Source organism: Erpetoichthys calabaricus, chromosome 1 (assembly GCF_900747795.2).
Source record: "Erpetoichthys calabaricus chromosome 1, fErpCal1.3, whole genome shotgun sequence".
NCBI classification, from domain to species: domain Eukaryota; kingdom Metazoa; phylum Chordata; class Cladistia; order Polypteriformes; family Polypteridae; genus Erpetoichthys; species Erpetoichthys calabaricus.
In genome coordinates this window covers 267010375-267030509 of record NC_041394.2, presented here as the reverse complement: position 1 = coordinate 267030509, position 20135 = coordinate 267010375, and the positions used below count along the sequence as shown (strand labels likewise).

Genomic DNA, 20135 nt, shown 5'->3' with positions numbered 1-20135 from the left:
GGAATAGTTTATGGTATATTATATCAAACTCTATAGTTTAAATGTGTAATTATTTAATCCATAAGAACAGAAGCAATAATTTGAACAGTATAGATTTTTACATTTATCACTTTCACTGTATTCTTTGAATACTTTCTCATAGTATATTGAGGTAATGGACAGCATTTTCTTTTCCAGAAATATAATGTTTTTAAAATAATATATTTTCACTTTGTTATGGTACTTTTCTTTGGTCCCATGTATAATTTTTAATTATGCAGAGTTTGCAAGTGCTACTCCTATTCCCATATACTGGCCAGTAGGCAGCTTAGTAACTAATTTATTGTGCATATATGTACAACTATTTACCCTCTGATGTACTAATTTCTCTGATGCTGTGAATACCTTTTGTCAAATATGGTGAAATAAGGTTCTTTACAGTAAGCACTATTCAGATTTCATCCATAATGTATGCTATGCTCAAATCCACCAATATCCATGTGTGAAATATATTTTAACAGAAACATTTTTAATGTCTTAATCACAAGTAAACGCTATATTTAATGTTTCTTTTGGTTATTTATAGATTTGGGCAAATTATGAGGAAAGTCCCCAGGAGGAGGTTGTGCAGGTCACAGAGGAGAAAGAAAGAATTGTCAACTATAAACCTGTGTTTATTACAGAAATTACAGATGAACTTCACTTCTATGTACAAGATGTCGAGACTGGTAAGTTGCCTACTTCATCTTTGAATTTTCCCTTCCAACTCAAATCTTAAAGTCATGGGAGGAAGTGAACACATGGTCAAGCACATCCATGGTTTTGTAATGGCAATATTAGGAACTTATAACTCCATACAGCATGGTCATTAATATTTAGTAGACATTATCCAACTTTTTCCACATGCACTACGAGTCACCCTGAGCAGACTGAGTTGGCCTCTTTTTTTTTTTTTTTTTTTTTTTTTTTTTTTTTTGGGTTATGACTCTTATTTTTTCACTTATCCTCCATGGTTTGCGATTGTGACCCTCTAGTTTGTTGTGGTAGGGCTAAGGAATGAATCTGAACTATTCCTACATTTAATTTCATAATTGGAATATGGAAATCATGTTTATTGCACAATCTTCAGAGGTAAAGCACTGTATACAACCATTCTCCTATGAACTGTTTTTACTTTTACTATGCGGTAATATTTTTCCTTTTTCTTAAACCTTTCAAAAAGATTTCGAAGGAAAGTGAAGAACAAATAGAAAACAAACGTGAAACATACATAACTGTCCTCCACAATGAGTCAGAAATATTTTGAAGTATATGGTTCCTTTTGTATGCTTTGTGTAGTTAATCTTAAAATTAAAATCTCAGTCTTGTTGCACGTTCTATGTGAATTTCCCATTGGGATTAATAAAGTATCTATCTATCTATCTATCTATCTATCTATCTATCTATCTATCTATCTATCTATCTATCTATCTATCTATCTATCTATCTATCTATCTATTACTGTTGTTTCCTTTTTCCATTAACACATTAATATATGGTTCTTCTCGTCAATTTGTGTAAGTTTTGTCTCACTCCACACATTCATGAGAAAAATAAGTTTCAGTAAATTGTATAAGGGATTTTTTCCATTGGGCACTCCTTTTTCATGTCTGTCAGTGGATAAACAACCCCAAATGCTCTTTCCATTACTGTGACACAAAAGGCCCATTTAATATGTGGGCATTGCACTTAAGTCTTGTGAACTCATTTGGAGCACAACTATATTTGGTATATGGACAGAAATATTAATTACTTTGCTACCTAACAGCAGATCTTTTACTTCTGAAAACTGAGTTTCTGAGGCAGTAAAGACAGAATATTGTCATCCATCATGGAAGTGTTGGGGTCAAATTGTTGCTAAAAGCATTCTAGAGACAAAGTCTTTCATTTTTATAGATGCATTGAATTTTAAGCAGGAAAAAGGTGCTTCTGCCATAGTTGTTTTTCCAACTCTTGGTTGTTAAAGCACACCTGTCTGAGATAGCTATGATTTTATTTTCTAGTGGTTTTAAAGTTCTTCATCCTCTTACTAAAATATCATGATACTAGTCATTTAGCCCGTTCCAATAACGGGCGCTAGAACAGTAGTGCATAAACATTAGTAGGAACAGTCTATATTAAATGGCAAGGGACTTTGACCTCATTCTTTTTGTTGGTCGTATTTTTCTTTCTTTCAGCCTTTCTTTTGTTGATGTTTTCTTGCTGAGCTGACCGTTCTTCGTGGGCTGCCGCCATGTATTGTGTGTCTAATTTTCTGTGACAGTAATACTGTCTTGTACGGCTCTATTCAATAAGGGTGCGCACAAAAAGGTGAGCTTCAAAAGTGCAATCTCAATTGAGCGCGACGAATAAAGGCGTTCGTAGATAATTTAGTTCAAATGGCTCTGGAATATGTGAAGAGCAATAAAGGTGCAGATCTTTATTTACGCGCGCCTTTATTCGGTGCGCCAAATTGAGGTCGCCCTTTTGAGGCTCGCCTTTTTGTGCGCGCCCTTATTGAAGGATGCGTGTGCGCGCCCTCATTGAAGGATACCGTCTTGTACGTCCATAATATACCTTTAATTTTCTCTGGCGGTAATACAGCCGTGCGCGTCGGTAATATGCCTTTAATCTCCTCTGACAGTAATACTGGCTTGTATGTGGCTGTAATATGCGTCACTGTATTGTGTACCTTTAATTTCCTCTCGCAGTAATACTGGTTTGTATTTACGTAAAACGCCTCTAACTTTCTCTGACAGTAATATCGCGAGTCGCACCGTGCCCCGCGCATGCGCACTTCATCAGAAGACACCCACACATGGACACCTGGACGCACATAGGGATTTTATATATATAGATTGTTTGACTATTGTGTGTGATGTTGAATTTTCTAGCTGTGGCTGCTTTATCAACCAAGTGCTGTGAAGATTTAATGAAACCTTTTCTAAAATACCATGTCTTGTGTTCAAATGTCCTGACATAAAAAATGCATACTTTTTGGCAGTTTTTTTTAAAGATTTGCCAGTAGTCTGATTTTGTGATATCTGCTTAGTCTGTTCTTTGACAAAAGTGTATAAGTTGCGCCTTAAGCCTGAGATATCTGACTTATAAACAAAAAAGATTACTGTAGCAGTCAGCAGTTCTTATCGATACGCCACAATAGCAGTCGGGTTAAAGATGTGTTAATGTCGCACCCTAACGCAGGATCTTTTTCTGCAGTTATATTCTTGAATAAAAGCACACTTATTTTGTTGTACCTTTTGTGAAAGTGTTTATTTGATATTTGGACTTCAGGCTTCACACATTATATGCTTCATGTCTACATTTTGTCAATTATTACTAAAACATGAAAAACGTTTCTTTTTTTAACATTGTTTACATAGATTGTTGTAGACACGGAACACACATGAAATGCATGTGTTCCAAATAACAATATAGTATTTATAAAAGATGTCATTTTGCTTGACTTCTCACTCTATATAACTCAAAGCAACTGACACGCAGGTAAACAGACTTGAGCAGAGAAAACTTTGCGTGGCTGTGGGGGAATGTGATAGCAGGCTACTTGCTGCTTATGAACACATTTAAAAGACAAAAGACACTGACGGAGAGGTGCGAAGGGATTTAAGATGGGACGGATTTGGACATTTTTCCGTAGGCTTTGGTAATTCTAGTGTTAAGCAGGCCTAGGCTTCACATTGACTTGGAAGCATTTATTATTAATTTTTTATATATTTTTTTTTGACATTAATTTTTTTTATGCATCTTCTAAGTTATTTTACTTTTTTCTTTTGAATTCATATTTAAAGTATGTAAATTTTAAGCCTTCTGATTTTTATTCTATATCAAACCACACTATTGCTCTTACATTAAAGAATTCATTAACTCTTTTAGGGCTTTTTTTTTTTTTTTGTTTTCTCCCAGGGCTGAATATTTTTCCAAAAACTAACATTTTTTAAAAAAACACAAAGCAATTGTATAACATATCAAATCAACAAAAAACATTTACTTTTGACAAATGTTACTGTCTTGCATGTTGTATGAGCCTGCATACTCTATGATTTCACATACATATCACATACATTTTACACAGCAAAGTCCTGCAAAGTCTGATCTCGCTCAAAGCAGCCAATTTCAGTCATTGCCACATTGCACTCCTTACAATATGTGTTGCTTTGGTGCCTATTTTTCAATTGTCTGTTGCTGCACTTTCTGACATATATTGTTAGTGTGTACAGTAGAGAGACAAGTCACCCATTTGCCATCGTGCCATGCCACTGCCACCAAGTTTTCTGCCTGCATGAAAATTGTATTGTCACCTCTTTTCATCTTCTGAAACTTTATGAACTTTATGTATGGCATTATAGCCTGGCTCACCCCATGGGATTTGCTTCTGTTTATTACAGAAGTGAATAAAACAGCAGCACGTACCTATCACCATGCTGCATAACCTGTCCAAAGCCACCAGGGGACAAAACACATTTGGACCAATGCTCCCTGAAGTTATATCACCAGTTCTTTCCCATCTCTATTTGTAATGCCACAGTATGCTTCATCTCGTCTTTTGTTGTGGGTTTCCACTTTGAAAAACAAGAATGCGATGCAAACGCAGCCCGCGATTCAAAAAAATTCTCTGCCTACCTGTTTGTCTCGTCTGACAGTAGCTGAAAAGCAGCATCAGGAGAGAGCAGCCTGAAGTACAGCAGCTGGTGATCTGTCGTGTCAAAAAGCAAGCCATGCCGTCTTGTAAACTCCGGTAGCCAGATCGGCTCTCAACGGATCAATGTCTGTGTATTTATCCCATGCGAACCTTGCCGTAGATGCATCGGCTGCGCGAAGGCACTCAACTGGCAGCATATCCGCTGGCGCGGCATCGGCTGGTGTCTGATCAGCTGATGCCGGCTTCTCACTCTCTTGTTCGATCTCCTGATCACTGCCAATAAAGTCCGATTCTGAAAAATCAAGAGTCCGACTCCGTGATAATGCGCAAAACATTGTCTGCCGAGTGTTTTCTTTTCTGCACTCGCTTCGCTCCCTTGTCACATGTCGATGCCATCTTGCCATTGTTTACATTTCGCAACTCACGCACACTCAAGGTTTAGTTGCCGAGTCAACGAGTCTAGCATTCCTCCAAGCACAGAGGGAATGCCTGTGACGTGACAGTGAGATTTGTCGCCATTAACAGCTGATTGTCGCCCTCTATCCCTGGATGTCGACTTTTGTCGACATTCGCCTTCAACCCCTCCTGTCGACAAAAGTCGACATCCGCCCTAAAAGAGTTAAAATGGAAAGATGCATGCCCGTGCAAAAAAAATATCTGTAATCCCTTGTTAAAATCCCAAATCCAATAATAAGGGAATGGGTGTTTTAAAAACAAATTCTTTTACTTATACCCAGTAAGAGTTCAGTACTTAACATTTCAAGGTGGTACTTCAAAACATTTGAATTCCTGGCAATATTATTATGCCAAGAGAAAAGGTTGAAACTTGCTGTTAGAAAAAGAAAAAAAAAAAAAGATCCAACATCATGCCCTGCTAATGGGTTTATATCAGTGGGAATGTATGACAAGACCTTTTGCTTGAAGTTTGGGAATCCCCTCTATAACTAACGGTAATATTATGGATATAGTGTTTCTAATATTTTAAAAGGTCGCTGAAATTTAAGTTATTTGTTAAGCAATTTATTTTGTATCATGCTTAAAATTCACTTTATTTATGATATGGCAGTAACTTTTCTATGATTGTGCAATTTCCTGAGAAAAATGTGTATATGGATTGAATATGGAATATTGATGAAACCACTAAGAATTTTTTCTACAATACTTTTATCCCATATGAAACAGAAATAGCAAAGTGGACTGTTTTTACCTTCATACTTTTACCTGGATAATAATACTTCACTAGTAGTTCTGCAATAGTAGGAGGACCCTGTCTCGAACCTGCAACCTCTTGATTACATTACAGCAGTTCTTACCTCTGCACAAGCCAAGATGATATGTCTTTTTTTGTCAATTGATATTTGGGCTTTGGTTTTTACACATTGACAGCAAAATGAAAATTGAATATTTTTCTTCGGTTATGTTCTTGAATAAAAGCACTTATTTTTTTTTACCTTTTGAGAAAGTGTTTATTTGATATTTGGACTTTAGTCTTCACACTTGATACACTTCACGTCAGCCTTTTGTCATTATTGCTATGACATGAAAAAAGTTTCTATTTTAGTTACGTGTTCAACATTTCTTGCCTTGCATTTTCTGTCTTCCCACATTTACACAGATCGTTGTAGACACGGAACAAACATGAAATGTATGTGCTCGAAATAACAATATATTATTTATCCTATACAATTCCAAACACCTAACTTCCAGATAGAGACTTCACCTCTAAGAATTTTATATGACTTCAGCTGCCTCGGTTGCGGTTGAGTGAGCAGGTTGCTTGCTGCTTGTGTTGATTGACACATTTGCAAAACAAATACACTGATGATGAGGTGCGAGGTAATTTAAGGTTGCCTGGTATTACAAATAATCTTTGTAGGCTTCAGTGATTCTAGTGTTAAATAACTTCAGAGTGGCAGTGGCAAAGTGAATAGGAGTATAGGAGATAAGCTTAAGCTTTTATTTCTAGAAATAGTTTTTGTCCGCTCAGTTTAATTTAATCATATAATTGATTATTATGATATTGATATCTTGCATCAATCTGTTCTCAATTCAGTTTTAAATGAGACTTTGCACTGTGCCCAAACTTTTGACGCATGAGGTTTGAAATAAAAAAAGCTGACGAGACCTTCACCAAGTGAGATACAGAAGAAATTAGTAACACAGCATTGACAACAATAAGTAAATTTTGAAATGGGCATTACAGAAATTTAGATTACTTTTTCTATAGTCTCACTGAGCCAGACATATATACGTTTGGAGACAACCATGAATGAATTTTTCTTAAAAATTGGTGGGAACAATTAGGTGGCTTACTGAGTGTCACATTTCTAAATCAATCCAAAGCCTCATAAAAGTGGAGCTCAAAGTAGGGTGATGATTTTGAACTACACAGCATTTTAACACGTACTTTATCCATAGTCTACAATCCTTATCTAGACTCTGTTTGTTTTTATGACATACAGTGATCCCTCGCTATATCGCGCTTCGACTTTCGCGGCTTCACTCTATCGCGGATTTTATATGTAAGCGTATTTAAATATATATCGCAGATTTTTTGTTGGTTCACGGATTTCTGCGGACAATGGGTCTTTTAATTTCTGGTACATGCTTCCTCAGTTGGTTTGCCCAGTTGATTTCATACAAGGGACACTATTGGCAGATGGCTGAGAAGCTATCCAACCAGAGCGCGTATTACGTATTAAATAAAACTCCTCAAATATATTGTGAGCACGGGGGCTGTTCGCACCCCTAGAGGATACAGCTGCTCCTCAAAAAATGCTGAAAGATTACCTTCACATTGCTGCCATCCTTGCTGGGCTTACATGTGGCTGCTTTGTCAAGCGATATGCTTCCTGCACGGTGCTTCGCATACTTAAAAGATCAAACAGCACGTATTGATTTTTGATTGTTTACTTTTCTCTCTCTCTGACGGAGGGGGTGTGAGCAGGGGGGCTGTTCGCACCCCTAGACGATACGGACGCTCGTCTAAAAATGCTGAAAGATTATCTTCACATTGCTCCCTTCCGGCTTTGTCAAGCGACATGCTTCCCGCATGGTGCTTCGCATACTTCAAAGCTTGAACGGCACATATTGATTTTTGATTGTTTGTTTTTCTCTGTCTCTCTCTCTTTCTCTCTCTCTCTCTGACATTCTCTGCTCCTGATGGAGGGGGTGTGAGCAGAGGGGCTGTTCGCACACTGGCCTAGAGGATATGGACGCTCCTCTAAAAAAATGCTGAAAGACTACCTTCACATTGCTCTCTTCCTTGCAGCTGCTTTATACGGCGGTGCTTCGCATATTTTAAAGCCAAACAGCCCTATTGATTTTTGATTGTTTGCTTTTTTCTCTCTCTCTCTCTGACATTCTCTGCTCTTGACGCGCACTCCTTTAAAGAGGAAGATATGTTTGCATTCTTTTAATTGTGAGATGGAACTGTCATCTCTGTCTTGTCATGGAGCACAGTTTAAACTTTTGAAAAAGAGACAAATGTTTGTTTGCAGTGTTTGAATAAAGTTCCTGTCTCTCTACAACCTCCTTTGTTTCTGTGCAAATCTGTGACCCAAGCATGACAATATAAAAATAACCATATAAACATATGGTTTCTACTTTGCGGAACCCCCCACGATCGAGGAGGGATTACTGTATAGTGATGCAATACTCCTAATGACTGAATAATATCTTAGCTGGCAGAAGCACAAATATCTGTCTCTTCTGTTGCAGTGCTCATTAAAATTTACAAATTAATCATTAAATTTCAGTTACCTTGTGCACCTGAGCTTCTGAATTGATAACACCGGTTTTAGCTTTTTATTTCCTCTTAGCATCAAGTCTTTTGTTCAGTTTGTTTTGTTCTTTTCCTGAACCTTGTGGTTTAAAGTGCACAGACTATAAGAACTTGGGATGGGTGATTTAGAAAGAAGGCCTGTAGGTATAGCTTTTGTAGAACTATTTAATGCAGACCTTTTAACAAGTTGTCCCCAAACGTTCATTCTTAACTGAGAATCACATCAGACACCACAAGGCTACCTTTCTTTATAAACTAGTTAGCATACTTCTTTTAGAATGGTATTCAGACCTTTCGGGATACGCAGACTATGGACAGATTGATGAAGCACCATCTACTTTTTTTTTTTTTTTGGCAAATTACATTAAAACTGCATCATGTAATTATGTTGTTTTTCAAACAGATATCCTGTTACTGATACATACGCTAATATCATTGAAACATGTTGCAGAAATTCAAAATTCTGCAGATCTTCATTTCAGCACAAGCATTAGTAAAGTTTGTACAACAATTTAACTTTTGCATTGCTTTTATCATTGAGCCTTTTGCAATACTTTCTTTCTGTTTTAAGTGTTCAAGAACCATCTTTAGACTGACTTAATGTGGCAGAGAGTGACAAAGTTCTCTCCTGTGCAAAAGTTCCTTTACCTGTGTAGTAGCAGCTGCCCCAAATGGGAGTATTTGTCTAATGGACATGTTAACTATTGACGGTAAAAGAAATCGTCAGTTTCACTTTAATATTCCAGTAACAGTAGTATTACTGCAAGCATTGTGCATAGCATAATTGAAGGATGAACTTGTGTTGAATGTCACTTACAGTCAAGAGATTTGCTTTTTTTCCCCAAAGAATGAGATACTCACCACTGGGATGCAGAGCCTACTTTTCCTCATTATTTTCATGGTTGGATGAGAAAGGTTCAAAGAAGATATTGTGCTGCTTCTGCTCCCAACAGAAGAGAAACCTCAATAGTGTTTTTGGAATCTAGCTAGGATCAGAGGTAAATGCCAGTCATAAGGTAGTTAGTGAGAGTCAGAAAAAGATTGCATCTTTGCAGTCTATTCTTGCCTTGGAACAACTAGCAGCTCTATAAGAGGAGCTGAACCCCATTGCTGGGAATAGAATATGGTTTTCTTGCAGGGTGAGTTATCATAGCAACAGGATAAATTGCTACAGAAAATGAGTACAAAGTCCTTTAACAAGGCTAATAAGAACCACCCCTCTGTTTTTTCCCCTTTTTTTTTGCCTAGTAAGGTTTTCAAGGAACATGAGCCTTTTACAGCAGCAATGGGCACAAGTCACATATATTATTTAGAATGTGTGCTCTTTATTACTTAAGGTGTCAGTTGACTCCGATCATTAAATGGAAGTACAAATGAAATAATAGCATAGTCTGTTATGTTTTTGCTTTTGCTTGAAAATATAGCATTTAAAATATTTTGACTTTCATAGTTTCCTGCTTTTTTCTTTTCCTACTATACTTGCATGACAGTACACTTCAATCACTTTACATTGTTTTGCTAATAGAAAAATAAATCTGATTGCTTTCTTTAATAACCCTCTGTTAGAGATTGTCAATTTAGAAAAAAAAAATATTAACACTAATATCAGCTTTTGTTCTTTAACATTATTTAACAATTAAATATTGGAGCACCACTGTAGGACAGACTGGCATTATCTGTTTTACCAGGTCTATCTATTTTACCCAAGTCGTGGCTTAGAAATTGTTGCCAGACCCTTATCGCCAGCTAAAAGTCTGCTTTCCTGACTGGTCCTCCCTTGGAATGAATCATCTGCAGCCTTATCTGATCACATGATCGATTCTAGACCATGTAACAGCCAGGGGCATCTCTCTAAGGTGCAAAATGAATTCAAGTTCTGAACAAAGGACTATAAATCCAGGATATTGTATTGGACAGAGCTTTGAACCAGTGGTCAATGTGAATGATAGGCCTATGTTCAACCAAGAAACCAATGACACAACCTTTGTTCCTCCCTATATAACCCTTTTGAACACCTTAACTAATTGTTCTTCTTTAACTACGCGACAGCTTGACCTGGTCATAAATTGCCTGCCCATAGCCAGAACCCATAGCTGATAGGGTGTGGCCGTAACAGAGGGTGAAGTAATCCCTTTACCCCAGAGGGGCAACTGTGCTTGACTGAAAAGGTGGAATACTTTTCTGGGTTGGAGTTTGGGCAAGTTTCCCATTAGTCCAACTTTGCTGTGGGACAGCAAGGGCAGGAGCAAGAGAAAGAGAGACTGTATGTAAACCATGCGTTTACCTTGCAAATGGCGGTCACTGACTGATCACCAATTGAATTAGTAGGCTAACTTTGCTAGCATCTGAGGACACTGTGTAAAACCTTCAAAGAGAAGACTGCAGTACTGCCTACAACCAGAAGATGCGATGAAAGGCAAGGAAGAGAAAGCGTGCTGAAAAATCCACCACGTGCCTGGAGAAAGCCAGCCAGCAAAGAAACCAAGCATCGCTCACTTCAAACCATAAGTATACTTTCATTCCGAGAACTATTAATAGTAATTTAATAGATAGGACAAACCCAGCTAATGTACTGTGGTATTGGTGTTAACTGTAATTAAAGATAATCAACCTCATGAGCAATAATTCTGGGTATTATAAGTTTCTCACCCTAAATCCAAAAGGAAAGGACAGAGCAGCACCTCACACACACACTCGCGCACACAAACACAGAGACAGAGAGAGAGAGAACTCTGGTTGTCCCTGATCCAGGGCAAAGGCTAGCTGTTGTGAGTAAGTGAATGTCTCTTGCCAGCAACAGACACTTCATAACCAGCCAGAGAACTTATCCATCTTAACCTCGTGAATTGAACATTCAGGATTCATAAGGTGTGTGCTTTTTCCTGTAAGAGAAGAAAGTTCTATCTAAGCAAAGAGACAAAATTGATAAGTTACATGCCTTTTTCTAAAGGAGAGAAAAAGTTTAAGCTTTCATTATTTTATGTTTTGTGTTGTTTGTGTCTTTTGTCTATATATCTATTTATTTGAATACATCATCTACTATCCTTATAAATAAATTGTAATATTTTGCTTATTTCAAAAAGGGTATTTAGGTTATTTATGAAAGCAAGTCTTGGCTACGTTTCAAATCACAACAGTGAAAGTGTTAATGTAGACTTTTGCCAGTTTATGAACTTTGTTCAAAAATTGTACCGATCTCTTCAATTTTCTTGCGGCCTGGCCAGAATGTGTAACATAGATCATAAAACAGATTACCTGCATTAATTTATCATCCTGGGGTGGGTATCTCATTGATCATTAATCATATAAAATCCTACACCACCTAAGAACCTATGTACACATTAGGGAAATATAATTTTAAATTAATGTATAGGGAATTTCAGAGGGTCTGGGCTCTGCTAGAGGTGATTTTATTTTACTTGAGAGTGATTTCACACATTGGTCCTATTTGAAGTTATTGAAAACTGGCACCATCCCTAGTCTGTGTTTAAATTATATTAAGTAAAGTATTTTGTAAATAAATGTATTATTTGAGCTCCGGCAGTCTTTGTAACTGAGGGCACAGAAATAAAAATACATTAATGATAACCTTTTAATAAAAGGGTTCCCAGTTAATAATGTGTTACATTTATGATTCAATTTATGACGTTGAAATAAAATTGTAATCCTGTAGTTCTTTGATTCACTTTTGAATTTAAAGGAACAGTGTAAAATTGTAAAATTAGCAACTTTTAACTTGTCTTTTTTTTTTTTTTTGGCAGTAATTGAAATTTAAATCTTTTTGTGTATTTCTAGTTGATTTTTTTCTTGTTTGTGGTTGAATTAAACACCTTTTTTAATGTATGTCAACAGGTAGTCAACTGGAGAAGCTAATGGAAACAATGCGGAGTGAGATTGCTGCACATCCACCTGTCGAGGGCTCCTATGCACCACGTCGTGGAGATTACTGCATTGCAAAATTTGCTGATGGAGAATGGTAATTCTTTTGGTGAACTAATATCCCAAGTAATTGACTTGATATTATTTGTAGGATCATGAAAAATAAATATCTGATTAACATCTGCATTCCATACCATTTATACTGCTATAGGCTTAGAATATCACATGATGTGAAAGTCATCATTTGGTACTTGCTGCATTAAGTCTGCACAAAAATCAAGATTTTATAGTAGATTATGATTCAGTAAATCAAATAGCACATACAAAATATCTGTGTGAGTCAGAGAAGAAAATATGAAATCTAGCACTATAGAAATTCTAGCAAAGAACACTTAACCTATTTCTCACAACTACTTCTAAAGTAAGTTTAACACTAGAATCCCTGAAGCCTATGAAAAATGTCGTAATCCCAGGCCAACTTAAATTCCTTCACACCTCTCCACCAGTGTCTTTTGTTTTGCAAGTTTGTTGATCAGCACAAGCAGCAAGCAGCCTGCTATCCCATCCCCCACCGACAGAGCTGATGTCAGTCACAAAACTCTCAGAGCTCAAGTGTGTTTATCATGGGTGTGAGGTGCCTGGAGTTGTATACAGTAAATATGTCATTATTTGGAATACATACATTTCATGTGTATTCCGTGTCTACAACAATCTGTGTAAATGTAGGATGTAAGGAAATGTGAGGCAAGAAACAAAATTTATTTATATAGCACATTTTCATACAAAAAGTAGCTCAAAGTGCTTTACATAATGAAGAAAAGAAAAAGACAAAATAAGAAATTAAAATAAGACAACATTAGTTAACATAGAAAAGGAGTAAGGTCCGATGGCCAGGGTGGACAGAAAAAACAAAAAAAAAACTCCAGAAAGCTGGAGAAAAAAATAAAATCTGTAGGGGTACCAGGCCACGAGACTGCCCAGTCCCCTCTGGGCATTCTACCGAACATAAATGAAATAGTCCTCTTTGTAGTTAGGGTTCTCATGGAGTCACTTGATGCTGATGGTCATACAGACTTCTGGCTTTTTACACTAGAATTACCAGAGCCTACGAAAAAACTCGTAGATCCGGCCCACCTTAAATCGCTTCTTAAAACCTTTCTCACCTCTCCGCCAGCGTCTTTTGTCATCTAAATGTACTGATAAAGACAAGCTGCCAGCAGCCGGCTATTCCATCCCCCCAACGACTTAGAACGTAAACAGGCTTTTCCCAGCTCTTGCCTTGATTGATTACCTGGGAGTGAAGTGGAGTTTTAGAGTAGAAATAATAAGATTGTTATTTGAAACACACGCATTTCATATGTGTTGAATTTCTACAGTAATCTGTGTAAACACATTGTTAAAACAGAAACGTGTTATATATTCTAGTAGCAATTGACAAAATGTAGGCATAAACTATATAATGTATGAAGCCTGAAGTCCAAATATCAAAGAAACACTTTCACAAAAGGTACCAAAAAAAAGCCACCGCCAAAAAAACCCGCCTTAGTGTGAGACATTGACATGACTTAACTGTCACTGCTTCCGTGGCGCAATGGTATCAGTCACTGACTGGGAATCAGAAGGTCATGAGTTCGATCCTGCACAACTCCCATTTGGGAAGTGTTCTTATTTTCACTATTTTAGAATAAAAAGATACATTTGATTTCAGTCTGTAACAGCTGGTGTAATTTATGATATTTGTAAAGGTTAGCTTTATTTTTTTAAAATTCACTTTTCATTGTCTCAGTCGCGTTCAGGATCCATCCCTACCGCCCCCCACCTGACACTGCTGTTTTTACATAAAGACGCGCTGATTTAGTGTGCGCAAGAACATGCAGGTGGCCAGTTGCTGAGTGCTACAACGCACATTTTAAAAAAAGAAAGAGACAAATATATGGGACGTTTTGAAGAAATCATTTTATGACGCGAATAGTACCAATCAGAAAACATCGTCGAAGTAATGCAATATTATTTGAAAACGAACAGCGTCAGGTTGGGTGTGAAGTTATACTGGCGCTGTTTGAGTCAGATCAGAAGCTGAATAAGCTGAAAAAGCTCTTGTTCTGACTCTAAGTAAAAAAGCATGAATTAATCAACAGAAATAACCGCGATTGACATTTTAAAGTTAACGATTTACAGTGCATACCAATTTATAAATTCAATGTCCGTTTGAGGAAAAAAAAAAACACTTTCTTCAAAGCTGGGAATCGAACTCGCGTCTCTGTGTCACAGTAAGGCAGTGGTGCTCCAAGTCAGCAAACCGTCCTTATAACTTTTTTTTTTTCAAGATCCATAACACACAGACAGACAGAGCACTGCGTAATACAGAGACAGACAGGCAGAGATATACAAAAAAACAGGGAAGGCACATGTACTGAAAGAAAAAGCACTGAATAAGCTCACCCGCTCTATATCACCCCTCCCCCCGATCTGACTCTCTAAGTAACAGTGCAAGTACAGACACAAATCAAGTGCATGTGTGTACTGTATAATATTAACAAAAGAGCAGCTTACTACTGAAAACGGCAAATATAGGAGTGAGTGGGGATCGAACCAGTACTCTTGATCACACTTGGTGATATCGATCGCAGTTATTTCTGTTGATTAATTCATGCTTTTTTACTTAGAGTCAGAACAGGAGCTTTTTCAGCTTATTCAGCTTCTGATCTGACTCAAACAGCGCCAGTATAACTTCACACCCAACCTGACGCTGTTCGTTTTCAAATAATATTGCATTACTTCGACGATGTTTTCTGATTGGTACTATTCGCGTCATAAAATGATTTCTTCAAAACGTCCCATATATTTGTCTCTTTCTTTTTTTAAAATGTGCGTTGTAGCACTCAGCAACTGGCCACCTGCATGTTCTTGCGCACACTAAATCAGCGCGTCTTTATGTAAAAACAGCAGTGTCAGGTGGGGGGCGGTAGGGATGGATCCTGAACGCGACTGAGACAATGAAAAGTGAATTTTAAAAAAATAAAGCTAACCTTTACAAATATCATAAATTACACCAGCTGTTACAGACTGAAATCAAATGTATCTTTTTATTCTAAAATAGTGAAAATAAGAACACTTCTCAAATGGGAGTTGTGCAGGATCGAACTCATGACCTTCATGATTCCCAGTCAGTGACTGATACTGTTGCGCCACGGAAGCAGTGACAGTTAAGTCATGTCAATGTCTCACACTAAGGCGGGTTTTTTTGGCGGTGGCTTTTTTTTGGTACCTTTTGTGAAAGTGTTTCTTTGATATTTGGACTTCAGGCTTCATACATTATATAGTTTATGCCTACATTTTGTCAATTGCTACTAGAATATATAACACGTTTCTGTTTTAACAATGTGTTTACACAGATTACTGTAGAAATTCAACACATATGAAATGCGTGTGTTTCAAATAACAATCTTATTATTTCTACTCTAAAACTCCACTTCACTCCCAGGTAATCAATCAAGGCAAGAGCTGGGAAAAGCCTGTTTACGTTCTAAGTCGTTGGGGGGATGGAATAGCCGGCTGCTGGCAGCTTGTCTTTATCAGTACATTTAGATGACAAAAGACGCTGGCGGAGAGGTGAGAAAGGTTTTAAGAAGCGATTTAAGGTGGGCCGGATCTACGAGTTTTTTCGTAGGCTCTGGTAATTCTAGTGTTAATCCATCCATCATTGTTGGAACATCATGGTGCTTTGAGTAGATGGTGGTGGGGCAAGTACACATTTTAGAGCCACCATGAATAGTAGTTATAATGAATTGGATATACAGAGTATCAGGATTTAAATTACAGTAAAGTTATGAGAAGGCCATGTTAAAGTAATGTGTTTTCAGCAGTTTTTTTAAAGTGCTCCACTGTATTAGCCTGGCGAATTCCTACTGGCAGGCTATTCCAGATTTTAGGTGCATAACAGCAGAAGGCCGCCTCACCACTCCTTTTAAGTTTTGCTCTTGGAATTCTAAGGAGACACTCAGTTGAGGATCTGAGGTTACAATTTGGAATATAAGACGTCAGACATTCCGATATATAAGATGGGGCGAGATTATTTAAGGCTTTACAAACCATAAGCAGGATTTTAAAGTCAATCCTGAATGACAAAGGTAACCAGTGTAGTGACATCAAAACTGGAGAGATGTGCTCGGATTTTCTTTTCCTGGTTAGGATTCTAGCAGCTGCATTCTGCACTAGTTGCAAACGATTTATGTCTTTTTTGGGTATTCCTGAGAGGAGTGCGTTACAGTAATCTAGTCGACTGAAAACAAATGCATGAACTAATTTCTCAGCATCTTTCAATGATATAAGAGGTCTAACTTTTGCTATATTTCTTAAGTGAAAAAATGCTGTCCTAGTGATCTGATTAATATGCGATTTAAAATTTAGATTACAGTCAACAGTTACCCCTAAGCTTTTTACCTCTGTTTTGACTTTTAATCTTAATGCATCCAGTTTATTTCTAATAGCCTCATTGTATCCATTATTGCCAATCACTAAGATTTCAGTTTTCTCTTTATTTAACTTGAGAAAGCTACTATTCATCCATTCTGAGATACAAGTTAGACATTGTGTTAGTGAATCAAGAGAATCGGGGTTATCAGGTGCAATTGATAAATACAGCTGTGTGTCATCAGCATAACTGTGGTAGCTCACGTTGTGCCCTGAGATAATCTGACCTAATGGAAGCATGTAGATTGAGAAGAGCAGCGGACCCAGGATAGAGCCTTGTGGAACACCATATAGAATATCATGTGTCTTTGAGTTGTAATTACCACAACTAACAAAGAATTTTCTCCCTGCCAGGTAGGATTCAAACCAATTTAAGATGCTGCCAGAGAGGCCCACCCATTGACTAAGGCGATTTCTAAGAATATTATGATCAATGGTGTCAAATGCGGCACTCAGATCTAAGAGGATGAGAACAGATAAATGACCTCTGTCTGTATTTACCCGCAAATCATTTACTACTTTAACAAGTGCAGTTTCTGTGCTGTGATTTGTTCTAAAACCTGACTGAAATTTATCAAGAATAGCATGTTTATTGAGGTGCTCATTTAACTGCATAATGACTGCCTTCTCTAGAATTTTACTTAAGAAAGGCAGGTTAGAGATGGGTCTAAAATTTTCAAGGGCAGAGGGGTCAAGATTATTTTTCTTAAGTAGGGGTTTAACTACAGCAGTCTTAAGACAGTCTGGGAAGACCCCCGTATCTAATGATGAATTTACTATGTCAAGAACATTATCAATTAGCATGCCTGATACTTCTTTGAAAAAATTTGTTGGTGTTGGGTCAAGGACGCAGGTGGAGGGTTTCATTTGAGAAATTATTTTATGTAAATCAGGTAAATCTATCCTAGTGAAAGAGTTTAATTTGTTTATAGCAGAATACTGGGGTTTAGGAGGATCCTTATTGTTGGGGAGATATACTATGTTATTTGTAATATCATTAATTTTTTGATTGAAAAATACAGCAATAGCCTCACAGGTTTTACTGGAAGTACTTAGGAGGCATTCCTTTGTGTTACCTGGGTTTAACAGACGACCAATCGTCAAGAATTAGACTCTGGGATTACTAGCATTGTTATTTATAATCTTAGAGAAATAGCAGCGCCTCTCAAGACAGACTGTGTTATTGTATTCTGTTATTTTAACTTTTAATATTTCATAGTGGATAGTTAGTTTAGTCTTCCTCCATTTACGCTCAGCTCTACGGCATGTTCTCTTTAAATCAGACACTCTTTGGGTCTTCCATGGTATAACAGTGCTAGAAAATGTTTTCTTTTTGGGTCTTTTCAGGTGCAACTATGTCAACAGCAGCTCTCACCTTAGTATTAAATCTTTCCACCTTACTATTTACATTATCCTTGCTATTATAGTTGGAACTATAAACGGACTGATTGCTTAGAATGTTTGTAAGTTTTAAAGCTGCTGATGAGTCAAAGAAGCGTTTTTTAACAATATGCTTCTCAGGAGTGTTTTCTATCATTATTTCTATATTAAAAAGTAGAAGAAAATGGTCTGATAGACCCGTATCAATGACCTGCTTTATATCAACTTTTAGTCCTTTAGTAATTACTAAGACTAACGTATGACCTGCTTTATGTGTAGGCTGATTAACGAGCTGTCTCAAATCGAAAGAGTCCAGGAGGTTCATAAATTCTTTTACTTTTTGGTCTCACTGATTTTCTATATGAAAAGTAAAGTCGCCGACTATTAAGAGTGTGTCATAGTTCGTAATTAAAATTGGCATTAAGTCAGAGAATTCCTCAAAAAAAGACGCGTTGAATTTTGGAGGTCTATACACGGATAATATTAGAACATGAGAATCTCCATGAATAACAACGGCGAGATACTCTAAGGACTTGAATTTACCAAAACTGACATCTTTACATTTTAACCGGTTTGAGTAAATGTTTGCCAAGCCCGCCGCCTCTTTTTCCTTGGCGATCTGCACGAGTAAAACTGTAATCCGGAGGCGCAGATTCGATTAAAACAACTGCACCATCTGAGTTAAGCCACGTTTCACTTAGTGCAATAAAATCTATTTTTTTATCACTAATAAGATCGTTGATAAAAAACGTCTTGTTAGTTAAAGCTCTAACATTTAATAGAGCCATATTTAATGTTCCAGAGGGGCAGAGATGAATACTATGTGCATTATTGATATTTGGAACAGGAACTAAGTTATTTTTATTAGTGCCGCTCTGTGTGTATTTTTTGTTTAATCTATAATCTGTTTTTATAGTTTTAATACATTGTTCATCTAAAGTAGTAATTTTAATTAAATTATTGGTGTTTATGCTGTATTGCCTAGATTTTCTACGTGCATTGAGATTGGTTATTACAGTATTTATGTTGTGCACTTTTATGGAAGATTTTGTTAAACAATTATCATGTCCTAGCACAGTAGTAGCATTTCGGAAGGGGTTAAGAGCAGAGATAGATAGTCAAGATAAACGAATTACCGTAGATATGTTTTAGATAGTCAAGATAAACGAATTACCGTAGATATGTTTTTGGAGAGGACCCGGGCACCGAAACTGTTCGGATGCAGGCCATCTCGCTTGAAGAAACGCGGTCTTTCCCAAAAGAGGTCCCAGTTGTTGATGAACCCGATGTCTTGATTCTTGCATAAGCCCTGCAACCAGTTGTTAATTATTATTAATTATTATATTTATAATTATTACTATTATATAACAAAAGTATTCATTTGTTTTGTGACTGTAACACCTGGAGTAGATTTTGGGTACTTGTAAAAGTTAGCTCTTTTTTTTTTATTATTATTATTCAGTACACTGTAAAGCTTTCTGTCTTTGATCGGCACTGGTATGCTGACAAAGTACATGTGTAATGCTACTTCAGTACGCAAATGACTTTAGCTACATGTGGAAGCTCCTGTTGTCCTGAAACCATAGCAACAGTTGTGTAAAGTGCGACAAGACCCTAACCCTATAAAGCTCCAGGCACCGCAAATGCAGATAACCAAGGCTTGAGCTGGGAGAGGTTTTTACCCTTTCTGTGGCGGTGGGGGATGGGATAGATGGCAACTTGCTGCTTGTGCTTATCGACACATATACAACACAAAAGATGCTGATGGAGAGGTGCGAAGGGAAGGTAGGCCGGGATTACGATTTTTTTCGTAGGCTTCAGGGATTCTAGTGTTAAAATAAGACAAACCCTTTCTGTGGCGGTGGGGGATGGGATAGATGGCAACTTGCTGCTTGTGCTTATCGACACATATACAACACAAAAGATGCTGATGGAGAGGTGCGAAGGGAAGGTAGGCCGGGA

At 37.2% G+C, this 20135-nt stretch overlaps 1 protein-coding gene across 1 annotated transcript in view; it reads left to right on the top strand.

Moving 5' to 3' along the window:
- snd1 (staphylococcal nuclease and tudor domain containing 1) overlaps window positions 1–20135 on the top strand; it is a 535431-nt gene that overhangs the window by 413598 nt on the left and 101698 nt on the right. Inside the window, exons 18-19 of the mRNA XM_028814871.2 lie at window positions 566–707; window positions 12294–12417. Of these exons, the coding sequence (XP_028670704.1) occupies window positions 566–707; window positions 12294–12417 (266 nt within the window). The remainder of the gene's footprint in view (window positions 1–565; window positions 708–12293; window positions 12418–20135) is intronic.